Source organism: Nicotiana tomentosiformis, chromosome 2 (assembly GCF_000390325.3).
Source record: "Nicotiana tomentosiformis chromosome 2, ASM39032v3, whole genome shotgun sequence".
Classification (NCBI taxonomy): Eukaryota; Viridiplantae; Streptophyta; class Magnoliopsida; order Solanales; family Solanaceae; genus Nicotiana; species Nicotiana tomentosiformis.
The window spans coordinates 190795605-190818657 of NC_090813.1; the positions used below are offsets into that span (position 1 = coordinate 190795605).

Sequence of the window (23053 nt, forward strand, 5' to 3'; positions counted from 1 at the left end):
AGTCTGCCAAAATCTGAGATTTTGTGGCGGTCCGGGGTCGAAACTCGATATCGTATCCGTTAATTTCCATGGCCCATTTGGTCAACCGTCCCGAGAGTTCGGGATTGTGCATGATATTCACCACCCAAATTTCTTTGGTTTACGGAGCCGAAGCCTTGAGACCAGTCGAGGTAGGAGAACCGAGCCTTTGGTTCCAGTATGTGGCCGAAGAGCCGAACGGCGAGGCCATGATCATGACCCTGGAACTATTAGATGAAAAGCGGGAGGCCACCCTGGTCCGATTAGCCGCCTAGAAGCAGCGAATAGAAAGGTATTACAACGGAAGAGACAGCCTCCGACACTTTCAAGTCGGAGACTTGGTGTTGAGAAAAGTAACACTACACACCAGGAACATGAACGAAGGGAAACTGGGCCCAAATTGGGAAGGACCGTATCAATATGTCGGAATAACCGGTAAAGGCTCATATAAACTCGAAGCGGGAAACGGTGTACAACTACCAAATAAATGGAATGTGACACACTTAAAGAGGTACTACTGCTAAGGTACGAACTCTATTATTTTCTAATTGTGTTATAAATCGTACCAACGTATGCAGGTTATCAACCAAGGACGGATGTGGCTATTAGGTCTGAAAGCACGTGTTACACTCTTTTTTCTTTGAACCGGTTTTATCCTGAAGTGAGTTTTTCAGCAAGATTTTTAATGAGGCAACAGTAAAACATGTTACCTTAGATTTCAAGACCGGTTTCAAATCGGAATCGATGATCGTTTGCTTAAGATTAACAGTATCCGAGCCCTCGCTAGTTCGACCTCGGATACTGGGGGCCATGACCCCCCGGATCCTAAGGCTTGGTGGTTAGGATTCATTGTAAGGGTCAAACGGTCGTATGAACCGTGCCCACATAGTCCACTCTGGACACAACACAAGTTTTATGTGCCCTTGATCATGTACCTTGCATACTAAGCAATGAAAGAAAATTCTACTTCCCTTACACTTTATTACTGCGCATTTTGCTTCTTCGATACCGGATCCTAGAGCCCACGGGCTACCCCTGCTTGGGGACTGTCAAGCACACGGGCTACCCCTACTCGGGGACTGTCACCCGATGAAAATTCAGACGATCCAGTCTATTGATTCTCGGAGGCACCAAACCCACTAGGCGGTGCCCGAATATAAAAGGCTACGACCACCCTACTCGGAGACGTCCGAAATCCGTAACCAGAAAGTAAGGCCCTTACGAAAAATCGAAACATGCTAAAAGGTTACCCTCGACAAAAATATCGTCAAAAACCTTTGGTCTTACCAAGGGTTTGAAGCCACAAGTAAACCAAAGTTGCATTGAAGTCGGGCTCCGTTCGAACCTCCAAAAAAATGAATGCCCCAGACTACATCCGATTTTATGCTAAGGCATTAAAAACAATACGCAAATAGAATTTGCAAGTAGATGCTAGAAAATTAAAGACACGGTACTGCCAGAAAGGGGAAAATTTTATATACTCCAAAATATATTTACAATGGCACGATAGAACAACCTCAAAATAAACAAAAAAAAAATATATAAGGAAAAATTGGAAAATACTAAGGCATATATGCCTGGTCTTCACCGGGGCGTCGCCAGAACCATCGGAGCCCTCGGAACCCTCAGGATTGTAAAGCTCATTTGCCTCGGCCTCGAGCCTTTTAACTTCTTCAATCTCGGTCGATAGGTCAAAACCTCTGGCGTGGATCTCTTCGAGGGTCTCTCTCCGGTATAGCCTCTTTATATACTCAGTCTTCATCTTTAAGCGAGTCTCGGCTAACTCCACATCGACCTTATACTGAGCCACCATTTCCTCAGCATCAGTAGAGATTGCATCCAATTTAGATCTCAGTGCTGCATATTCTTGTCCGAGAGCATCTCGTTCCGTGAAGGCCAAGCTCAGCTGTTCCCGGAGATCATCATTTAGCCAAGACCACTTATCGAATTTTCCCTTCGCCACCCGGAGTTGGTTCTCGACCGATGCCAGCTCCGCTTTTGCAGCTTCCTTCTCTGAAGCCAGCATGTCCATCTTGCCCTTCCATACCTCGGTCGTGACCTTGACCTCATCCATCTCAGTCTGAAGTTGGTTGATCCGGTCTATCTTCTCTTAGACCTGTGAAGTTGTGCTGTTAGTCACCACGACTAGCTGCTCGTTTTTGGCCTAAAAATCTTTACTTTTTCCACCAGGTTAGTGTTTTCCCGCTTCAGAGTCGAGGCCTCCTTCTGAGCTTTTTCCAGCTCGGCTTGGAGAATCAGGAGGTCTTTGAGGGCCTCGTCCTACTGCTCACTAAAAGCCTTGTACATGTCCTTCTTCCAGACCTGCTCTTTGAGATCGAACTCGAGCTGGCTAATCTCCAAGCGGTACCGGAGGAAGCATTCATGATAAAGCACTGAAGCCTGAAAAACAATGAAGTTAGTAGAGGACATCAAAAACCAAAATAAGATTCACAAAGGGGTACAAAGGGCTGACGCCTTACCCGGCTCAGTGCCTGTTGCGCCTCGTTGAAGAAGCTCGACGTGCCCATCTCATTCATCTTTGCCTGGTGCTCCTTGGTCACCAGGCATCGAAGGTAGATGGCTACGCCCACCAGAGTAGATATGACCCGGGCATCCTGCGGGATTGTAAGAACTACCGTTCTCTTGCGCTCGGAGCGAAAAATTGCTTCACTAGTTTTGGGCTCGAACTCGGCCCGCTCACTCCTGATGGAACATCCTTCTTCGGGACCTCCAAGTGACCAAGCCCGGATAAATCCTCCAGTGCGGCCATATCCATGCCATCGAAGAACGAGTTGAGGGCGTCGTCTGGGACTTGTGCCACCTCGCTTGACTTTTCTTTGCCCGCTTGGGCCTCTTCGAGCATGGACTCGGTATAGGAGGGTGTCTCCACGATGTCAACGACACCGGCTGCCTATATTGGGACAGGAACGACTTCCTGGGGGGGCCGCAACCTCCGTCTCTTCTCTTATTCTTGAGTAAGAGGGGGATCGACCTCACGGTCCTCTTTCTCGGTCGTTGCCTGCTCCCCATCGTTAAGGGTCGACCCATGAGTGATAAAAAGGTCATCGTCCTCAGGCTCGTCCTTGAGCTAGTAGAGAGCGTCGGGGTCCGGTACCCTAGACTTGGTGTTCTTTTTGGGCTTCCAGACCCGGATGGTCACTTTCTTTTTCTTTGCCTCGGCATCCGGAGAAACTGAGGACTTTCTTTTCTTCTTCTCCTCCTCCTTCGAGGCAGCCTCGGGCTGCCCCGAAATGGAGGGTTCAGCAAGCGAGGACGGATACCCGTCCTCATCCAATAGCCTAAGTTCGGTAGTCTTAGACAAACCTGTAAGAAAAGAGAAAGGACTATCACTATGTAAGTTAAGAGCATGGTGGTAATTATTTGGAAAAACCTTACCATAAGGACGGGCCTACCATTTTCCCTTCGAAAGCTTGCACCATGTACGCTCGGAGTACAACATCTGCTTGCAGATCCCCTCGATCCACTCCTTGAATTTGGAAATTGCATTAACTTGGGCAACAACTGCGTATACAAAAAACACAGGCAATGAGAGAAGGAATAAAAAGAAGTGAATACTTAAGGAAGAAAATACTTACGAGATGCACTCCACTTCTCGGGGAACGGAAGAAACTCGGGAGGGATCAGGTATTCGATTTTCACCCGAACGAATCTCCCTTGCAGTCTCGATCTCGGTTCTCGTCGATGTTCGAGAAATGAGCCTTGCTTTCTCAGCAAACGATCTTGATCAGCCCCCTCGGAAAATTTGGGGAATGTATAGGCAAAGTAGATGGTCGAGGCTGAACCGGGGGGCTTCGATATTGTTCACGAAATGGCGTAAGAGGATCACGATCCTCCAAAAAGACGGGTGGATTTGCCCAAGGCACACCTCGTATTTTTTTGCAGAAAGCAAGAACTATGGGGTCCACCATAGGGAGCGTGAAGGGGTAAGTGTAAACACTTAAATACCCCTTCACATAGGTAGTGATGTCATCATCGGGCTCGGGGACGACCACATCCTTACCCTCCCAGTTACAGTTCGCTCGGATTATGGGTAGAGTTTCCTCGGTAACAGAGCATATGTATCTCCATGCCCCATCGCCTCGGTCATGTTGACTAGAGGCCTTCTCGACGAGAAAGTCATTCCTGATAGAGCAGCCCCCGGGTACGAAGCTCTTCATGGGGGGCTCTTGGGCCACCTCGGGGGCGGCCACCTCGGCACCCGTGGACGGGTTGGAAAATGAGGGGCAGCCTGCTGAGGCACTGACTTGGAGGTTTTTGCCATTGTAATCTGGGAAATATGAAGGTTTGAAGAAGAACATGAAGGTTTGAAGAAAAATATAAAGATTTGAAGATGGTATGAAGGTATGAAGGTTTGGGTTAGAGGTTCAAAGAAAATGTATGAGGATTGAGGATGAAGATATGGAGGTTCAAAGGGCAATATATGAAGATTCGGGGAAGTTAAAAGTCGTTAGAGAGTTCGAGGGTAAAATCTAGAATCAGAAAGTGAAAGAAGTGAAAAAGGTCGAAGCTTTTATATGGGAAAAACAGTCAATGCGCGACGTTTCGTATTCGAAAGAAGCCAGCTAGTGACTAACACGTGTCTGCAGTCAGAACGACGTGACTAATGTGACGTTTTGATTTACTCTACCCATAATGCGCCCCAGACCCAGGACGAGTTCTAAGACCTGATAAAGCAATGCGCCCCAGACCCAGGACGAGTTCTAAGACCTCGAAAAATACGATAAACGGTTACACACGACGGATAGAGGGTTGTGATATTCGCACCCAACCGGATATCACGGCGGGATCTCGCTCGATATCGGTTACGGATCAGTATTTAACGAGAAAGGAGGATTTTTACCCTTTTTAAACTTATACTAGGGATATAACTCTCCTACTATATAAAGGAAAAGTTTTTCTTTTGTAAGACACATTGTGACACGCAAATCAAAGCAATACAAGTTTGTTTTACTGCTTTTAGCTACTGCTAAAGTTTTTATTCAATTGTTATGTTCTTTATTCACAACTGAGCTCGAACCAAGGGTCCAATCGGGGACGAGGTCATTGTTCAACCTAAGTTCAAGTTAGGCCATAACATTACAATTGGTTTGATCGTTTATTTCGTCTTTAACTCGTTTATCTAATTTTCTTGATTATTCGTGTTGAATCAAACCACGTATCCTTAAAACCGCATATAAATTTAATTATTATCCGATTTAGGGGTAAATAAACTCAATCTCACAAAATGTTTTTACAGGGAACATACTACTTGACTCGTAATTACAAATTAAAATTAGAATACATACTTCTTTTGTCTCAATCTGTTTCTGCCGCGGGTTAAAATGATCTTTGCCCAAAACTAATTGGGGCGAGTCTGTCTCATTCTCGACCTCTGGCTAATTTGCATCATATTTTAATTCTTTGATCATTCACACCTTAATCTTTTTATTTCCTTGCAAAATCATAACAATCCATTCTTTTAGTAATTATTTAGTAAGAGAAAGTGAGGTAAATTATAATTTAAAGAGGAAAACAAAATAAAAGTGGTCAAAACTTGAGAATGAACACAAAAGCGGAGGAATTGATATATAAAGTAAGAACGAACGACCTTATCATCCTGCAAATATAGACTGAAGTTATGAATAATATGTATATATACAATAGGTAGATATCAATGGGACATAAGATAAAGTAAATATCAAAGTGGTAAAGAAAGTAAAGCCTTAAAACCATCACGGTTCCAAATCCGATCTCACTTACAAGCTGACTTGTGATTTATTTGCCAACACCACTTGCACAAAATTTCGCGTTCGCCACGGCATGTATAGTAGGTAAATATCTTTCTTTTTGGAAAAAATATTGCTATTAGATTTATTGTCCATTGTTCTCTTTTATTTTTCTCCTTTCTGTATGTCTTTTTTGGGTTGAGATTAGTGTGAATAGAGAAAAAAAGAGAAGAACAATAGGCTGTCAATGTTTTTTTTTAATTAGTTTATAAGCAAAAAAACATGGAACATATTCAAACATATGTTGATGTAATTTCTTAGTCTCTGTGACCACAAGGTATCAATTCTTCCGACTTTTAGTACACAATTTGCTGGCTAATACTGCAAATCAATAAATAAACACAAGAGAGGAACCAGATAAAGGGAATTTCAAATGATTCTTCTCATATCTCCAAATCTTGATGGATAAATTTCTCCAAACCACTAGTTCGGCCTTCTCTGCGTACGCTTCCATCGAGACTTGCGCCTAGGTTCGCATTTAGCGCAACGTGCGAACTGACATCGACTTGGTTGGCAGCCGGTGCTTTCCCGAGATTAACCTGTCGCACCTCGACTCCTATAGCAATCACATTTTCGTTTTCACCATGGAATCCGAGGCCATTGTCACCGTGTGTGGATGCGTTTTGTGAGTTTGACATGTTTCAACTTGAAAGCAAAGATACTTGACAAGAACAAGCGTAAAATAGTGTGTTTTACCGGAATCGGTACTGAACAATCACTATTATCCTTAGCCCCATGGTGGGCACCAAACTGTTTCCCCTAAAATTTGAGTAACAATTAAACTTATTTAGTGGTCTCAAGGATACGTGATTTAATCCAATACTGATTGATAAATAAGGAATTAAATAGATAATCTGAATAGTAAAATAAATCAAATCAGTGTTCTAGCAGTGCTTTCGACCTCGATTCGAGATGGCCTCGAGGTTGGGTAACAAGAACAATAGAGAATAGAAAATAAATAGTGATGGACAGTAATGGATAGTAAGTGAAATAGAGAGCAACGTTTGTATATTTTTCAGTGAATCCCTCTCTACAAATGAATGGGGTCCCTCTTTATATAGTAGATGAATCCTAAATAAGGCATAATTCTAATAACGGAAACAAATCCCATGATTGGCGTCAATAACCGCTTGATTCGATATGTTCCGGGATTTTCGCCGAGATCTTCGGTCGGTTGCTAATATCTCGCCATTCCGTTATTATGCTCGGTTTCGATCTTCAGCGAGTACTTCGATCTTCATGCTCCATACTCTGCCATTGAACTTGAGCCTGGTCTATTACAAGCTTACTCTCGAGGCAGCTCCTCGTGCCTACGAAATCGGACACGCCCGATTTCGACCGTATACAAGTAATTATTTAGTAAGAGAAATTGAGGTAAATTATAATTTAAAGAGGGAAACAAAATAAAAGTGATCAAAACTTGAGAATGAACACAAAAACGGAGGAATTGATATCTAAAATAAGAACGAACGATCTTATCATCCTGCAAATATAGACTGAAGTTATGAATAATATGTATATATACAATAGGTAGATATCACTTGGACATAAGATAAAGTAAATATCAAAGTGGTAAAGAAAGTAAAGCCTTAAAACCATCACAGTTCCAAATCCGATCTCACTTACAAGCTGACTTGTGATTTATTTGCCAACACCACTTAGCACAAAATTCCGCGTTCGCCACTGCATGTATAGTAGGTAAATATCTTTCTTTTTGGAAAAAGTATTGCTATTAGATTTAATTTCCATTGTTCTCTTTTATTTTTCTCCTTTCTGTATGTCTTTTTTGGGTTGAGGTTAGTGTGAATAGAGAAAAAAAAGAGAAGAACAATAGGCTCTCAATGGTTTTTTTTTATTAGTTTATAAGCAAAAAAACATGAAACATATTCAAACATATGTTGATGTAATTTCTCTGTCTCTTTGACCACGAGGTATCAATTCTTCTGACTTTTAGTACACAATTTGCTGGCTAATACTGCAAATCAATAAATAAACACAAGAGAGGAACCAGATAAAGGGAATTTCAAATGATTCTTCTCCTGTGGATAAACTTCTCCCATATTATGCTAGTGAGAGGTAATAGGTAGGCCGTGAAATTAGTCAAAGTGTGTTCGAGCATTCGAACACTATAAGATTATAAAAAAAGGAAATTTGTAAGAGTCTGTTTGGAAAGCCACATGGTAATTGGAATTGATGTAATTATTAGGATAGTAATTACACAGCCTAGTAATTACACAACCTAATAATTACGACGACCTGTTTGTTTGTCATAACGTAATTACAGTGCAATAACAAACGTATTGTTTGGTTGTACAAGTCATATAATTACACAGATCAAATTTTAAATAAAGTAATTATCAAAACTTGAAAGTTAATATAATAAATATATGCATATAAATAGCCACGGGTACTCTCTCATCCGACACAGCTTTGTCGAAAAATTTAGTTAAAGATATGTAAATAATTTTTTTTTATGTAAAAACCAATGGGTATATTACAATAGGTCGACACCGTTTCAAAAATAATGCAAAACAAACATCAATTTGGAAATAAAAGTGAAACTCAACACCACATACATTTGTATTTATATGCATAAAAATTTTGATTAGTGCCTAAAACTCAAACTCAGACCTCAAGTTACACTGTTACATTATGCATGAACAGACTTTGCACAACCAGCTTATGTAGAAAATAAATACATCTTCTCTGCCAATAGACTTGCGACCTCCATGCTATGTTCAACCTAAAACCTATTCCGACTTCTAAAAAACCAAGAGAGTTACATTGATCCGAAATTGTACAAATTTGCATCAACGTTCCAATGGTTTCTGATCGTTAAATGAAATCTGCTCTAAACGTATCGACTTAGGGCCCATCTGAAGGTTGCTGCAAAGCTGTAACAAAAATCAGCTCCATTTTCACCAAACCTTCAAACTGTGGGAAAACTTGAACTATTGCAGCCACACTATAGTAACATTGCTGCTGTTCAGCATATAAAACACTGAAAATTCCAGGAGCGTAGAACAAAATTGATTTCTCACCAAAATGTTTTGCCTGAGTACTGGCACCTAAAGCAACATCTCTCCATCAGGGCCAGTGATCATATTCTCCAAGTCTTTTTGTGACAATAGAGTTTTCTTGCCCAATGCACCGTTCTTATCATATGGCTGAGCCATTTTCCTCAAGAACTGTATCCACAAGAAGGAAAGTTTAAGAATCAAAAAGTGCCAGATCTTCTAATGCAATCAAATTGATGCTTCTGTCCAAGACAATATAAGGAGACAACAGAACAGTCCATTCCCTTAACTGACGTGAGACATTCTAAAACACCCCCTTCCCCTGCACGCTCAGGGACTAGATATTTGAATCATGAGCAATATAACAGGGCGCACAACATTGGGTAAACCAAGAATAGGGATGTATTTGACTCTAATACCATGTTGAGAAAATGAACTTTGCGCCTAACTCAACCTTAGAAGTTAGCTCGTGCGATGAGAACTGCCCAAGACCATAAACAACAGCACATTCCCTTAACCAGTGTGGTTACATTCTAACACTAACAACTCCAACAACCTAGCCCTTCCCTTGGGACCCTTACGACAGAGAAAAGAAAAGAGAGGACAACGAAAGCAAATTTTCAGGAGGACATAGAGCACATTTGATAATTCACAAAAACTGCAGAAGTTGAACACTCCTAAGTAAGAGCAGAGAACAGTTCTCTTGCATCTGAATATTAACAGCGTGCAGGAAAGAGGATATACCTCTTTTGCTATGTACACGGCCATGTCTGTACTCAAGTTCAAGTGAGCATCCCGTAAATGAGAAAGTATCCATCCAGGCAACTTAGACCGCTTATCATGACGGCTATATCTGATCACAAGATAAAGAGGCAAGGCATCATAAGCATCTCGTTTCAATTTTTTTTTTGTGTGTGTGTCTCTGTGTTTGTGGGGTGTGTGTGTGTGTGGGGGGGGGGGGGGGTAGTACATATTCAAAAAACAAAAATCACCCAGGAGGGCTAGCTATTTAATTTTACGTTAGGATAATAGATAAGAGGTCCTGTAAAACATATAACCAGTTGCTTGTGCATCTTTTTGTAAATTCCACTTCCAACTTGTCTGTTCTATTAATATTATAGAAATGACCCAGACAAAGAAGCAAACCTTTTGTCAGCAAAAATCATCATGCCATAATCTGCCTTTGAACGGATAACTCGTCCCACACATTGAGCAGCTTGCCTCTGAATATATATGTATATATGGAGTTAATTATATCAAAACGAAGTCCCAAAGAAATATTATAAGGACTTGACTGAGTCTGAAAGTACCAAAGCATCAAAGGTAAGAAAATCGCCCTCTTTTATCTGGAAAGTCTCCCTAAGATACTCCAATCGTGCAAGTAATATTCTGCAAATTTAACAAGGTAAAGGTGCAATTTATAGCATTAAATAGATAAGTTCACACGTCTCAATCAGAGAAAAGATTCTCCCATTAAAGAAGATAATCTTTTCATTATTAGATCATAAGGAATATGCTCTTGCAGTTTCTCTCTGTTAAAAAGATAAGCATCCATTCATTATTCGATCATAAGAGAACAGTTTCTTTTTGATGAAGCTTATGACTTGAGAACAATTAGATTAAGTGTATTGATCTTGCTTGTCAGGTGACTCTAATAAGAGGGCAGTATTTTGACTTTTTTAAATTGAGATTTTGGTGGTACATAGTCTTGTTAAAAACTAAATTGTAGTCATGGAAGCCAAACCAACCAAATGGACAGCTCTAATAACAGTAAATCCTCTAATTCACATAAAATCCAAGTTAAGTACCTCAGTACATGAAAGTGAAGCATAAGACGTAGAGATATTAACCTGCTTAGTGTATATTGGAAAGGAACACCAAACATGATCACAAGCCTGCCGTAGTGTCTATCAAAGTCTATACCTTCAGCTACTTTTCCCCTGCACAGTAACACAGACATATTTTAAAGCAAAAAGAGAAAATGCAAACTCAAAAATAAATTAGGCCAAAACCAAACCAAACCAGAAGCATAAATTTTGAAAAGGGTTTGAACTCATTCTTGTCCAAAGATCAGTTTTCCATTTTCGAAAGTTGAGTTAATTCAGTTGCTGACCTGAATTAACCAAACCCGCCCGAAGGCCGAAACAAATGAAATACTGACCCCATAGTAATTTTTGTTTGGCAAAGAAGAAACACGCAAGGAAGAAGTACAAAATTATTAAATGCATAAACTCGAAAAAAGATTCACCTAGCAACCGAGAAGAAAACAGCACCCCTCCCACTATCACAAGCCCTGCGATAATTATCCAAAGCCAATGTAGTCTCTACAACATCCTGGGTCTCAATAAATACGAGTTTATGTTGCATTATATCCTGCATCATTTAACGACGATAAGAAAAAACAGTAGAGAGAAGGAGCCACATGTGTTTGCTAAGGCATAGTCGTAAAGCATTATCTCAATCAGTTCACATAAAATAAAAGGTATACTAACACCTTTAATATTCCTGATTCATGCCAACTATTGACGATTCCATCCATATAAGAGTAACTGACAAAGAAACAGACAACGCCATCTGGAACGACAGACACCATTTCTAGCAAAAGCTTCCCATAATTTTTCTCGACGCCAGGATCACTTCTCAGATCATACTTTGTGCTTACTGGAAGCTGATCACTGAAATTAACACAAATACAGAACAGATAACATATACAAAACCCGAAAGGGGTGGGGGTTGAGACTAGTATAATTATAGGGTCAACAACTGGTTTAAAGATTTACCTTCCCCGTGTAAGGACCATTGGGCATATGCAATCCCTTGTCAAAGACATCTTGAAGCTTCGACTAACTACCGGATTGAAATTGAGAAGACGCGGGTAGAGATCAATTGGACTAAGGGTCCCGGATGTAATAACAACAGATTGGAATCGTTCAAAAACAGGCTTTATGGCGAGAGAAGCATCATGACAGGTAAGCTGGCATGCCAAATTATTTCTGAGGTAAGGAAATTGAACACTAATAGTAAAACAACTACTGAAAGATCACTGTCGAGTGAGACATCTTTATAGTTGAATGTATTTCGATATAGTAATAGTAACAATATTCTTAGAAACAAATTTTTCATTACAGAACACGGATTACTATTATACCAATTGAGACAATCATTAAAAGAAAAATAAGATTAGTCAAAGCAAGACAAATGGACACCATTCTCTGATAGATAAGGGGTGGCATAATAGTAAGTGCCTGAAGAACAACTAACAAAACAAGAGCACTAGAAATATCCAATATCTCCATGATAAAATGTTCCGAAGAAACTAAGAACAATAATTTCTGATACAGATAAATCAATGGGAAAATAACATTATTGGGCCGCCCAAAAAAAAAAACGCAAATGTATATGTTTTCTATATTAAGTGTAAATATGTTTTGTATATTTGCGCTACCGCCTGTAATTATTTTCGGCCGCCGGGCTAGAAATGGAAAAAACCCCAAATTAAATCAAGAGATATATGTTGCAAACTTAGACTAGCTTGAGGTATTATAAGACAAATACGTCCACAGTTGCCTCATGAGCAGCAAACACGCACCTGAAGGACAGGATCAGGAATATGTGGCATTCTCTCGTCAAAAGGTTCAATTATAATTGAAAAGCCCCGAGAGTATGTCCCTACCAACGTTGCAAGGTCACAAATAGTTTGCACATGCAGAAACTCATCTGTATCAGTTATCTCCAGGGTTAACATAAGAGAGTGAAGCCTATCATAACAAAATTTTAACATCTTTTGGTCGATTCCAACTTGTGTAGTAATAGAAGCAACAAAGGCAACAGGACCCTCCTTTTCCACATTTTCAGTGTCAAGACGCCCTTTAAGATACTGGACAAATCTTCGCAAAACAGATAAGAAGTGCTCTGCTCGCCTTATATTTCCAGGCACCGCTTCCTTCATGATGTCATCAGGCAAGGCAGGATTAGCAAGCCATACATCCTGAGCTATAACAAAGAAGAAATAGATGAGCGAACACCTCGGTTAATATCACTAGTACATGATTAGAAGTACACAGTCAACAGACAGTATATTCAAAATACCAGGCAGTCTTTGTGCTAGACCCTCAACAAGACGATTATACTCTGCTCGCAATCGACCAGCATCAGTGGCCTTCAGCCTTCCTACCATGCAAGATGTTAGACAAACATGGTATTCAGCACTTGTCTACTTTTCTTTCTTCTTCTTTACGTATTTTCCTTTTCGGGGCTTGTGGGGAGGGGGTTATAGATTATAACAGATGATAACATCATATATGCTAAGGCTGAACAATCTCTGAGGTACTCCAAATATGCCAATACTTAACCAAAAGAACTACAGCATAAGTAAAGAATTCAAATGGTATTAGCAAATTTATACTTCTATTTTGTGTACGTAAGAATATGCAAACTATGGTTCAGCATGAAGGGGGCATGGACACAAAATGTCCCGGCGATTATCACTAAAATCAACATTATAGTATAGAACAAGTATTTAAATTTTGTGGGGCTAAGTGCAAAACAAACAACATCAACATGCGAAGTTAAGCATTCCCGGTGCAGGAAGATAACAAGTAGCACTCATAAGAAGCTTACCTAACGTAACAATTACCTTTCAATTTCCTGAGACATCCTACTGAGATTCCTTGTTGCCCCTTCAAGCGTCTGCTTCCTCACACTAACACTAAGTGCCTCAATGCATACATTGTCTATATTATGGGCCTCATCAAACACCACAACACACTCTCTCTCCATCTCCTTTGATATAATACCAGCAACCTTGGGATCAAGCAGGTATTGGTAGCTATAAACCACAACATTTGCCTGCTGCACCATATGCCGCGCTAAAAAGTATGGGCACCAACCTTTTTCCTTACCGTACATCCTTAACTCCTGCAACAATACAGTTTAATCATCTAACAAGAACATATGCAAACTTGAGCACCTCCATCAACAGAGAAGAATACAGAGTATAAAACTTGACTAGAGCAAAAAATTCTAGTCAAGAATCAATCTTTAGAGCATAGAATGCAATTTCCAAACAAGTATATCTCATTTCGCCATTGCAAATACAAGCACTTCTCAAGCCAAATTGAATTGGATATAACGGATGTCTTTGTATCCTCCAAAAAAATCATTGCCAAACAATGAGCTCCTGCACGAATGGAGACTAACCGTCTTACATGGATATATGCAAACTCGAGCACCCCCGTTATCAGAGAAAATATCAACAACAAAACTTGACTCAAACATAGACAGAGAAATTTCTGGTCAAGAATCAGTCCATGAAGCGTGGGATGCAGTGCAAAAACTAGTCACATCTCTTCAACACTGCAAATTTAAGCGCTTCTTTATAACCCGGTTCTCTTTCTAACAATCTTACAGGAACATATGCAAACTTGGGCACCCACTTTAACACAAAAACATAAGCAATCAAACTTGACTCAATAATGACAGTAAAAGTTCTAGTCAAGGATCAGCCCTTAGACCATAGAATGCAATGAAAAAACAAGTCTTATCTCTCTTCCGGTTGCAAATTCAGGTGTTTCTCTATGACCCCTTCTCAAACCAAAGTAGATTAGACACAATTGTCATTGCATCCTTCACAAAAAGCAATATCAACAATGACCAATTTGTTTCCCAGCTGGTGCAAGCAAAAAAGTGTCTTTTTCCTAACTCTGCCTATGTGAGCTTCACAAAAGCATAACTAGATGAAATGGGAGTGTTCCAATAGGTTGATGGAAGCTTAAAAATAGTCTAACTTTGAATCAGATTCATATAGCCAAACTCCAACTTTTTTTTAATAACCAAAGGGCCAATGGCGCAAGGCACCAAACTCGGCGGATAATGAGTCCGCTCCTCTACCATTCCCCACTTAAACACCACACTTTCGTCTGTGACATGGTTCAAACCCGTGACATGCGCCTAACCGACAAAACACGCACTAAGCTCATTTCACTATACCAAAGCCTGGGGCCAACCAACTCCAACTAATTTGATCGAGGCATAGTCATTCATGAGTTTAAGTTGCATGCACTGATGCATTGTCAGTGTAGAAAATATTTACACGATCAGGTCATTTAAAAGGCAATTGTAGGTAACTAACTCTGTCCAACAAGTATTAATTAGTAACCTGGAATAAATGGTAAGTAACCTACTATAATAGGTTAAATTACACTAACACTGTAAAAATGTATTACAATGTCAGTGCGTATAACTTAAATACCTGCAAAGTATAAACGCCAGCAGGCAAAGTGGAAGTACCAGCCTTATCAGCAGCATCATAATTCTCAAAAAATGGACAAGTTGGAACATTAGGGTTTTCAATAGCAAGTGCTCTAGCCCAACTAGCAGTCAATTTCCTACAACCAGCATCAACAGAATCTCTATTCTCAGCAGAAACAACATTCGGGTTCACACACAAATTCTTCCTTGACGAAAGCCCGATTGCCAGCATCCGGGCCCCCGGGCCGAACTGCTGCAACTGATAATTATACAATAATTTAAGCTCGGCTAATGTTTTTTCCATCTCATGTACAGTTCTTGTACAGTAAAGAAGCTTAATTGGGCTTGAGGGTTTTGAAAGTCTGTAACTTGTGATTAAGGAAAGTAAAGCTATGGTTTTTCCAGTGCCTGTTGGCATTTCAAGAAGACAATGGCCTTTTGCATCTAAGGCCCTTTTGAGTTCTAACATGTATGAGTATTGTTCTGGGTATATGTTGCCATATGGGAAGTAAACTGTTATGTCTTCTAATTGGAATTTCATGATTTGGGTTTTTGGTTTTTTTCTTGTTTTGTGATCAAAAAGGTTGAATCTTGGTAGCTTTTTTGGGTTTTTAATAAAAAAGATTGAATCTTGGTAGGTTTTTCTGGAGAATAAAGAGGAAAATTTGAGACCCTAATGGAGGAGTGAAGCGGAGAAGAAGTGAGGGGGGTGGGTGTGGTGGAGAGGGAAGAGCTTGAGGACGTATTTATTTACTAGTAATAGTACCCGATCAATATTAAAAAATACTAATTAAATTAATTTTGATCAAAATTGTGTGAACAAATTACTGTCATATTGTTTTAATAAATTTCAATTGTCATCTCTTATAAAGTTGATGAAAAAAATCTCTTATATAATTATCGAATAATATTTTTATTTTATATAATTTTATTATATTATCCAATATTTATATTTTTAATATAAAATTATATTAACATATTATTATGTTTAATATTTTTGTCTACTACTCTATTTTTAATGTAATATAGAAGATATCTATTTTGTTACACTTCAAAAATAATTTAATTTTAAAATTTATTTTCTCAATTTTTAGTTATGTAAATTTATCAATAATATTTACTTACTTTACGTTATTTTTTAAAAATTAATTCAAAACATATCCATATTAAACCATGTGTCAGCCTAATAATAAGCCACTTGCCATTGCTCAATAAGATATTTTTTTTGCGCAAATCTCCTACATTTTAATGCAATAAGAGTAAAAAATTAATTATATCTCCTAAAATTTTGGTAACTAATATATATGCAATAACTTATTTTCCCTCTCTTAGATTTTGGCTATCTTTTTAATTGATTTTTAATGCAATAAACTTAAAAATTAATTATATATTCAAGATTGTTTTCTTTTACACTATTTAAAAAAGTATTGTATTACTTATCTAATGAAATCTTAGCTTTTCAATTTGATCTTAGGTTATAAATATTGTTATAAAAATATATGTATATTTATTTTTTCTTTACACTAATTTCAAAAAATTGTATTATTTATCCTATCATTTAATTTACTTTATTAATTTTTGCTAAGTATTTTGCTCCATGCAGTTTTTTATTTATTAATATTGCTAAATAATTTATTTATTTATTTTGATTTTTAAAATTAAAATATTGCTTATCGTCCTATCCTTGAATTTTGCCAAGTATTTTATTTATTTATTTTGCTTTTTAAAATTGAGTTTTTTCTGGTGATGACACTTGTCATCTTCTCCTTGTTTGTCTCTCCTATTATATATAGATACTAGTATTAGTACCTGCATGATACTTGGACAAATATCAAATTATAATATAAATTATTTAGATTATATGCAAATTACGTTAAAATTTAAACCTTCCAGATAAAATTTACATATAATTATTAGATATCAATTAAGAAGCTGGACATGAAACTGTTTCTCATATTTCATACTGGATAACATATTTTTTTTTTTTTTTACATCCCCTTGATCTTAGTACTTGTATTTTATTCTATGATCAATATTAAAGAATAATAAATATAACACGTTGTAATATTTCTTGTTTGAGCATATTGTTTTAACAAAATTCTTACTACCACTTTATGTTTTACCTCAAAGTCGAATAAGTCTTATCCTTCTACATTTTCACCCAAGAAAATTTCTATTTAATCTTTGCTTTGAAACGGCCTCTCTACCCCTCCCCCTTCCCCTAGGGGTAAGGTATGCGTACACACTTCCCTCCCAATACCCCACACGTGAGATTATAGTGGGTTGTTGTTGTTGTTGCTATTTAATCTTTGCTTATAGTTATTGCATTATTCATTACTTAATATTGTTATATTTCTTATGTGATCTTTTATTAGCTTACCAATTGATTTAATTTCTTGCTTATTACCCTTTTAATAATCATATATAAATATAATTTTTTTATTCCTAATATTTAATGTATTTTTATACTTGTATCCTCTTACTCATAGCTTTTTCGGTATTTAAATCTATCAATAATATTTTTGAGTATTATTTTAATATATTTATCCTTAAATTAATTTAAAGTATAAATATTCCCACACTATCTATGTTTTCCTATTTATATACTTTTACCCCTATTGTGAAATTTTAATTAGTTTTTTATATTAATATTTTATTATATAATCAGAATATGTAGTATAGCATTGTCTTATTTTATAAGTTTGAATTAGTCTAAAATATTAATACATAAGTTTAAATTGTTATATTTAAATCTATTATATTTTCTTATAATTATTTTTATATCACGTGAAATTAAATTTGCTTTCTTTTTTAGTTTCAGGATACAAATTTAACTTTTATTTTCGTTACTAAATTACCTACATGAAACATTTATTTTGTATTCTTAAAATTTTAATGTGTTATCTAATTGTTATTTTTATTCATCTAGTAAAATTTTAATTTGTGGTCCCACCCATAGTTTGAGCATTTAAACCATAAATTTTAATCTATTCTCAAGTTCAAATTATCTTTTCCTTCTATTTCTAACATTAAATATTTTTTAATTTTAAATTATTGCTATTACGTTACTTAATATATAGTATTTCATGTTTTCATGTAGCCTTCATTAACTTTTCTACTTATTTAATATGATTATACATTTATATTCTTTAATATATTATAGATCAATATGTTTTTTTTTAAATATTGATATAAATATTTATATTATTTTAAATTAATACTCGAAATTATTAAATCTATTAAAAATATCTTTAAATATTATATAGTAAATTTTTTAATATTTTGATTTAGTTGTTTATTATTAATTAATTAAAAATAAAGATATATGTAGCTTTTTCTAGTTATGCCATATGGCTGAATTAGTTATTAGTTAATTAGTTAATATGTTATATGTGGCTAATTTTAAGGCTGCCACTTGGTTTGAGGAGAGTGCTTTTTCCTCTCCTTTTAATAATATATAGAATTAATTACTTAAAAAATAAGTTATATGTGGCTTTTTCTAATTATGACATTTGTCTGAATTAGTTATTCGTTTTTAGTTAATAGTTAATCAGTTAATATATTACATGTGGCTAATTTTAAGGTTGTCACTTGTGTAACGATCCGACCGGTCGTTTTGAGTTCTAGCGCGTCGTTCAATGATTTGAGGCCTTGAGTAGCTTCTCTTTATGTATTATGACTTGTACGTGTGGTCGGAATTGAATTTCGGGAAGTTCGGAGTTGATTTGGAAAGAAAATTCTAATTTCTGAAGCTTTAAGTTGGAAGAATTGACTAATGTTTGACTTTTGAGTAACGATCTCAGAATCGGGATTTGAAGGTTCCAACAGGTTCGTATGATGATTTTGGTTTTTGGAGCGTGTCCGGATGTCGATTTGGAGGTCCGTAGGTCATTTCGACGTCAATTGGCAAAAGTTAAAAATTGGATGATGTTGGAAAGTTTGTCCGGGAGTGGTCTTTTTGATATTGGGGTTGGATTCCGATTCCGAAATTGGGAGTAGGTCTATAATGTTAATTATGACTTGTGTGCAAAATTTGAGGTCAATCAAACTTGATTTGATAGGATTCGGCGTCGAATGTAGAAGTTTGAAATTCTAAAGTTTATTGAGCTTGAATTGGGATGCGATTCGTGGTTTTAGCGTTGTTTGATGTGATTTGAAGGCTTGACTAAGTTCGTATTGTATTTTTGGACGTGTTGGTATATTTAGTTAAGGTCCCGAGGGCCTCGGGTGAATTTCGAATGGTTAACGGATTGATTTTTGGACTTAAGAAATGTTGAAGCTGGACAGCAACTGGTGTGATCGCTTCTGCGATATCTTGGTCGTAGAAGTGACATCGCAGCAAGGTCGAGCTCGCAGAAGCGAAATGGGAAGGGGCAAGGCAGTGGTCGCAGGTGCGAAGAAATTCCCGCACTTGCGAAATCGCAGAAGCGAGAAATGAAGACGCAGAAGCGGCTGGTCCGCAGATGCATGATTGGCCATCGCAAAAGCGCCTGCGCAGAAGCCAAAATGCTTCCGTAGATGCGACGTCTCAGCTGGGCAGAACATAAGGGGATCGAACTTGGTCATTTCGTTATTTTCATTTGGGATTTTTGGAGCTCGGTTCTTGGGCGATTTTGAGGACTTTTCATCATGTAACACAAAGTAAGTAATTTCCCACTTGTAGTGAGCTTAATGTAAGGTTTATATGTGTATTTAAGTGGAAAATTTAGGAAAATTATGAAATTTTGGTAGAAAACCTAAAATTTATAAATTTTGGATTTTGACCACGATTTTGAAAATGGGATTAAGAATAAATTGCATATTTGAGTTAGTAATGGTATGGGGTAAGGTTAATCTTCGAAATTTTTTGGAATCCGGACACGTAAGCCCGAGGGTTGACTTTATCGACTTTTTGAGCGGAGTTGAAAATTGTTTAAATTAATTAATTATGGGTATTAGAGTATATTTTGATTGGTTTGCACCTTGTTTGACTAGTTTTTGGATCGACGAGCATCGGTTTGAGGTGTTAGAGAGGCTTTGGAGCTGGTTGTGGAATTTCGAAGCGAGGTAAGTCACATGTCTAACTCTGTGAGGGGGGAACTACCCCTAGGTGATGTATTTGATATGTGCTACTTGTTGCGGGGGCTACGTACGCACAAGGTGACGAGAGTCCGTACGTAGCTAAATCCATGTTATTGTCCGAGTAGACTTAGGTTCACACCATACTATAACTGTACTATTCGAGTTGTCTCCTGCCAATTAAATTCCTTTATTTTACGTTGCGACTTGAGACTAGACTTGTGTAGAGTGATAGACTTGCTATTGTAGAGATTCGACGGGCTTCATGATTAGCCGCGAAATAATTGTACTCCTCTTATGAATTTCTCCCGCGTTATGCGTTCTCATCTAAAGGTTTCCCAAAAATTTATAACTCACACGTCTATTTGTGAGTGGGGCCAAGGACCCGTCAGAGCTTCTTATTCTAATGGGATCGGGTTGTTCGCCTTGGCAGGATAGATACATCTATGGTTCGTGTCGTTCGACCCTCGGCAGTGCGCATATTATGATGTATCGGGTCGTACGCCTCGACAGGATTATGTACCACACTCTCATGGGAGCAGGCCGTTCACCTCGAAAATAAAATAGATGCATCTATGGTTTGACAATGTTACGATGGATCGGGTCGTACGCCTCGGCATTTCTATAAAATACTCTTATGAAATCGTGCGTAAAAATTGGCAAGAAGCCAACATATCTGTGAGTTTTTCCTGATTGAACTGTGACGACCTATCTGGTAAGGTCCATTATATATATACTCCGATTGGGGAGGTAACTACTAGTTGAGAGCTTGCGTTATTGCTGAGAGGAGGATCGTACCACGTATTATACTTGTTATTTCACTTATTTACTCTGACTCACACCTGTGTACTTTTACTCTATCTGTCTTATTGCACTACTAGTAAGTGTTGATGTCGACCCCTCATCACTACTTCTCTAGATTGGGCTAGATACTTATTGGGTACGCGTTAATTTAAAGGTGTTTAACGGGTGGGTCAGGCCGGGCTGGGTTGAGAAAAAAGGTGACCGGTCGGTTTTCAATCTGGGCCGGTTATCGGTTTTTTCAAACCGGGCTTAATGGGTCCGGGTCCATCTGGGTAAAAATGAACCGGAACGGTTATGGGTCCAAGGGGTCGGGCCGGGTTAATGTTTTTTTTTTTGTATTTTGTATAAGACTCGGGTTAAGACAGTAGGAGGCAACTCTGAGCATTTTCCGGTTGTAATATGGTTACACCAAGATTTTGCGCCCAGTCCGTTCTTATTCGCCCTGATGATGGACGCGTTAACACACCATATTCAAGGAGAGGTACCATGGTGCATGTTATTCGCCGATGACATAGTTCTGATTGATGAGTCGCGAGCTGGTGTTAACGAGAGGCTGGAGGTTTGGAGACAGGCTCTTGAGTCTAAGGGTTCCAAGCTGAGCAGGACGAAGATGAAATACTCAGAGTGTACGTTTAGCGCTGATCCAGGGGAAGTGGGCGTGGATGTGAGGCTTGATTCGTAGGTCATCCTGAGTAGAGGCAGCTTCAAGTACCTTGGTTCAGTTATCCGGGGGGGAGGGGGAGCGACGAGGATGTCACATACCGTATTGGGGTAGGATGGATGAAGTGAAGGTTAGCATCTGGAGTCTTATATGACAAGGGAGTGCTACCGATACTCAAAGGTAAGTTCTATAAAGCGGTGGTTAGACCGGCCATGATGTATGGGGCTGAGTGTTGGCCGGTTAAGAACTCACATATCCAGAAGATGAAAATAGCAGAAATGAGGATGTTACGGTGGATGTGCAGGCACACTAGGATAGATAAGATTAGGAATGACGATATTTGGGAGAAGGTGCACGCGGCTCCCATTGATGACAAGATGTGGGAAGCGAGGCTTAGATGGTTCGTACATGTTCAGAGGAGAAGCCTAGATGCTCCGGTACGGATATGTGAGCGGCTGGTTGTGGAGGGCACGAGAAGAGGTAGAGGGCGGCCTAAGAAGTATTGGGGAGAGGTGATCTAGCAGGATATGGCGAGGCTCCAGATTTTCGAGGACATGACACTTGATAGGAAGATGTTGAGGTCGAGTATTAGGATTGTAGGTTAGGAGGTAGTTGAGTCGTGCCTTACTTCGTACCATTGTGGGACTAGCCATGTAGGGTTTTTGCCTAAGATAGCTAGTGGCAATGTTATGTCTTACTATTTCGCTTTTCAGTGTAGGTCCTATTTACTAGCTATCGTTTTTGCTCTGCATCTTTCGTCTGGATTTCATGGTATTTCTATTTTTCTTATGATTGATGTGGTGATACTAATATTGTCTCCCTTTGCTTTGCATCTTTCTTCTGGATTTTACGGTGTTCCCATTTTTCCTATGACTGATGTGGTAGTACTAATATTGTCTCATTTTGCCCTTTTGTCTTTTTGTTTTCTTGAGCCGAGGGTCTTTCGGAAACAGCCTCTCTACTCCTTCAGGGTAGGGGTAAGGTCTGCGTACAACACTACCCTCCCCAGACCCCATTAGTGGGATTTCACTGGGTTGTTATTGTTGTTGTTGTTGTTTGTATTTTGTATAACTATCGTAATTTATATTAATATAAAGTAAAAATATAAAACAAAAAAAAATAATCTTATAAAAAGAGTGTTTGAATAAAAGGATGTAAAGGCTTTAAAATCTTTATATTTGAAATTTTGAATATTTCATTAAGAATTTAAGATAATAGAATACAATAAAGATGGAAAAAAATTGCACTTATAATTTGCAAGTGCTTTTTTAATTTCAAACTTACAAATTGAAGTTTACATTTAACAACAAGTAAATTAACGAAAAAAAGAGTAAATTCAAAGGTTTTGCATTGCCTTAGTAAGTTCTTCATAATCAATATGAACTTCTTGGCCATTTTCTGGAGTGTTAAATTCAGATGGGTTACCATGTGTTAATATATCTCCAAGTTCCTCGTCTTCT

The 23053-nt window shown here is 38.2% G+C and overlaps 1 protein-coding gene across 3 annotated transcripts; it reads right to left on the bottom strand.

The window, feature by feature from the left end:
* Positions 1-8360: 8360 nt before the first annotated feature.
* LOC104110078 (general transcription and DNA repair factor IIH helicase subunit XPD) lies at positions 8361-15802 on the bottom strand. Of its 3 annotated transcripts, none has more exons than XM_009619501.4 (13): positions 15072-15802; positions 13458-13738; positions 12911-12987; positions 12411-12814; positions 11602-11795; positions 11316-11496; positions 11070-11194; positions 10672-10761; positions 10132-10210; positions 9968-10044; positions 9566-9674; positions 8846-8992; positions 8361-8698 (listed from the first exon to the last, which is right to left on the bottom strand). In XM_009619501.4, the coding sequence occupies exons 1-12, from the start codon at positions 15609-15611 to the stop codon at positions 8873-8875; spliced, it is 2277 nt and encodes a 758-aa protein (XP_009617796.1). In that variant the 5' UTR covers positions 15612-15802; the 3' UTR covers positions 8361-8698; positions 8846-8872. The 3 variants fall into 3 exon arrangements, with proteins under 3 accessions (XP_009617796.1, XP_070052590.1, XP_070052589.1); XM_070196489.1 differs by having other exon boundaries at positions 8361-8769; XM_070196488.1 differs by having other exon boundaries at positions 8361-8992.
* Between the last annotated feature and the right edge of the window lie 7251 nt (positions 15803-23053).

Excerpts from the sequence above, each read along its gene's own strand:
- LOC104110078 (XM_009619501.4), bottom strand. The coding sequence starts at position 15,611 with ATGAAATTCCAATTAGAAGACATAACAGTTTACTTCCCATATGGCAAC. Across the intron at positions 12,815-12,910 it reads TCTAGCACAAAGACTGCCTG|CTCAGGATGTATGGCTTGCT; the intron begins GTATTTTGAATA and ends TCTTTGTTATAG. Across the intron at positions 10,762-11,069 it reads GTTTTCTTCTCGGTTGCTAG|GGGAAAAGTAGCTGAAGGTA; the intron begins GTGAATCTTTTT and ends GTTACTGTGCAG.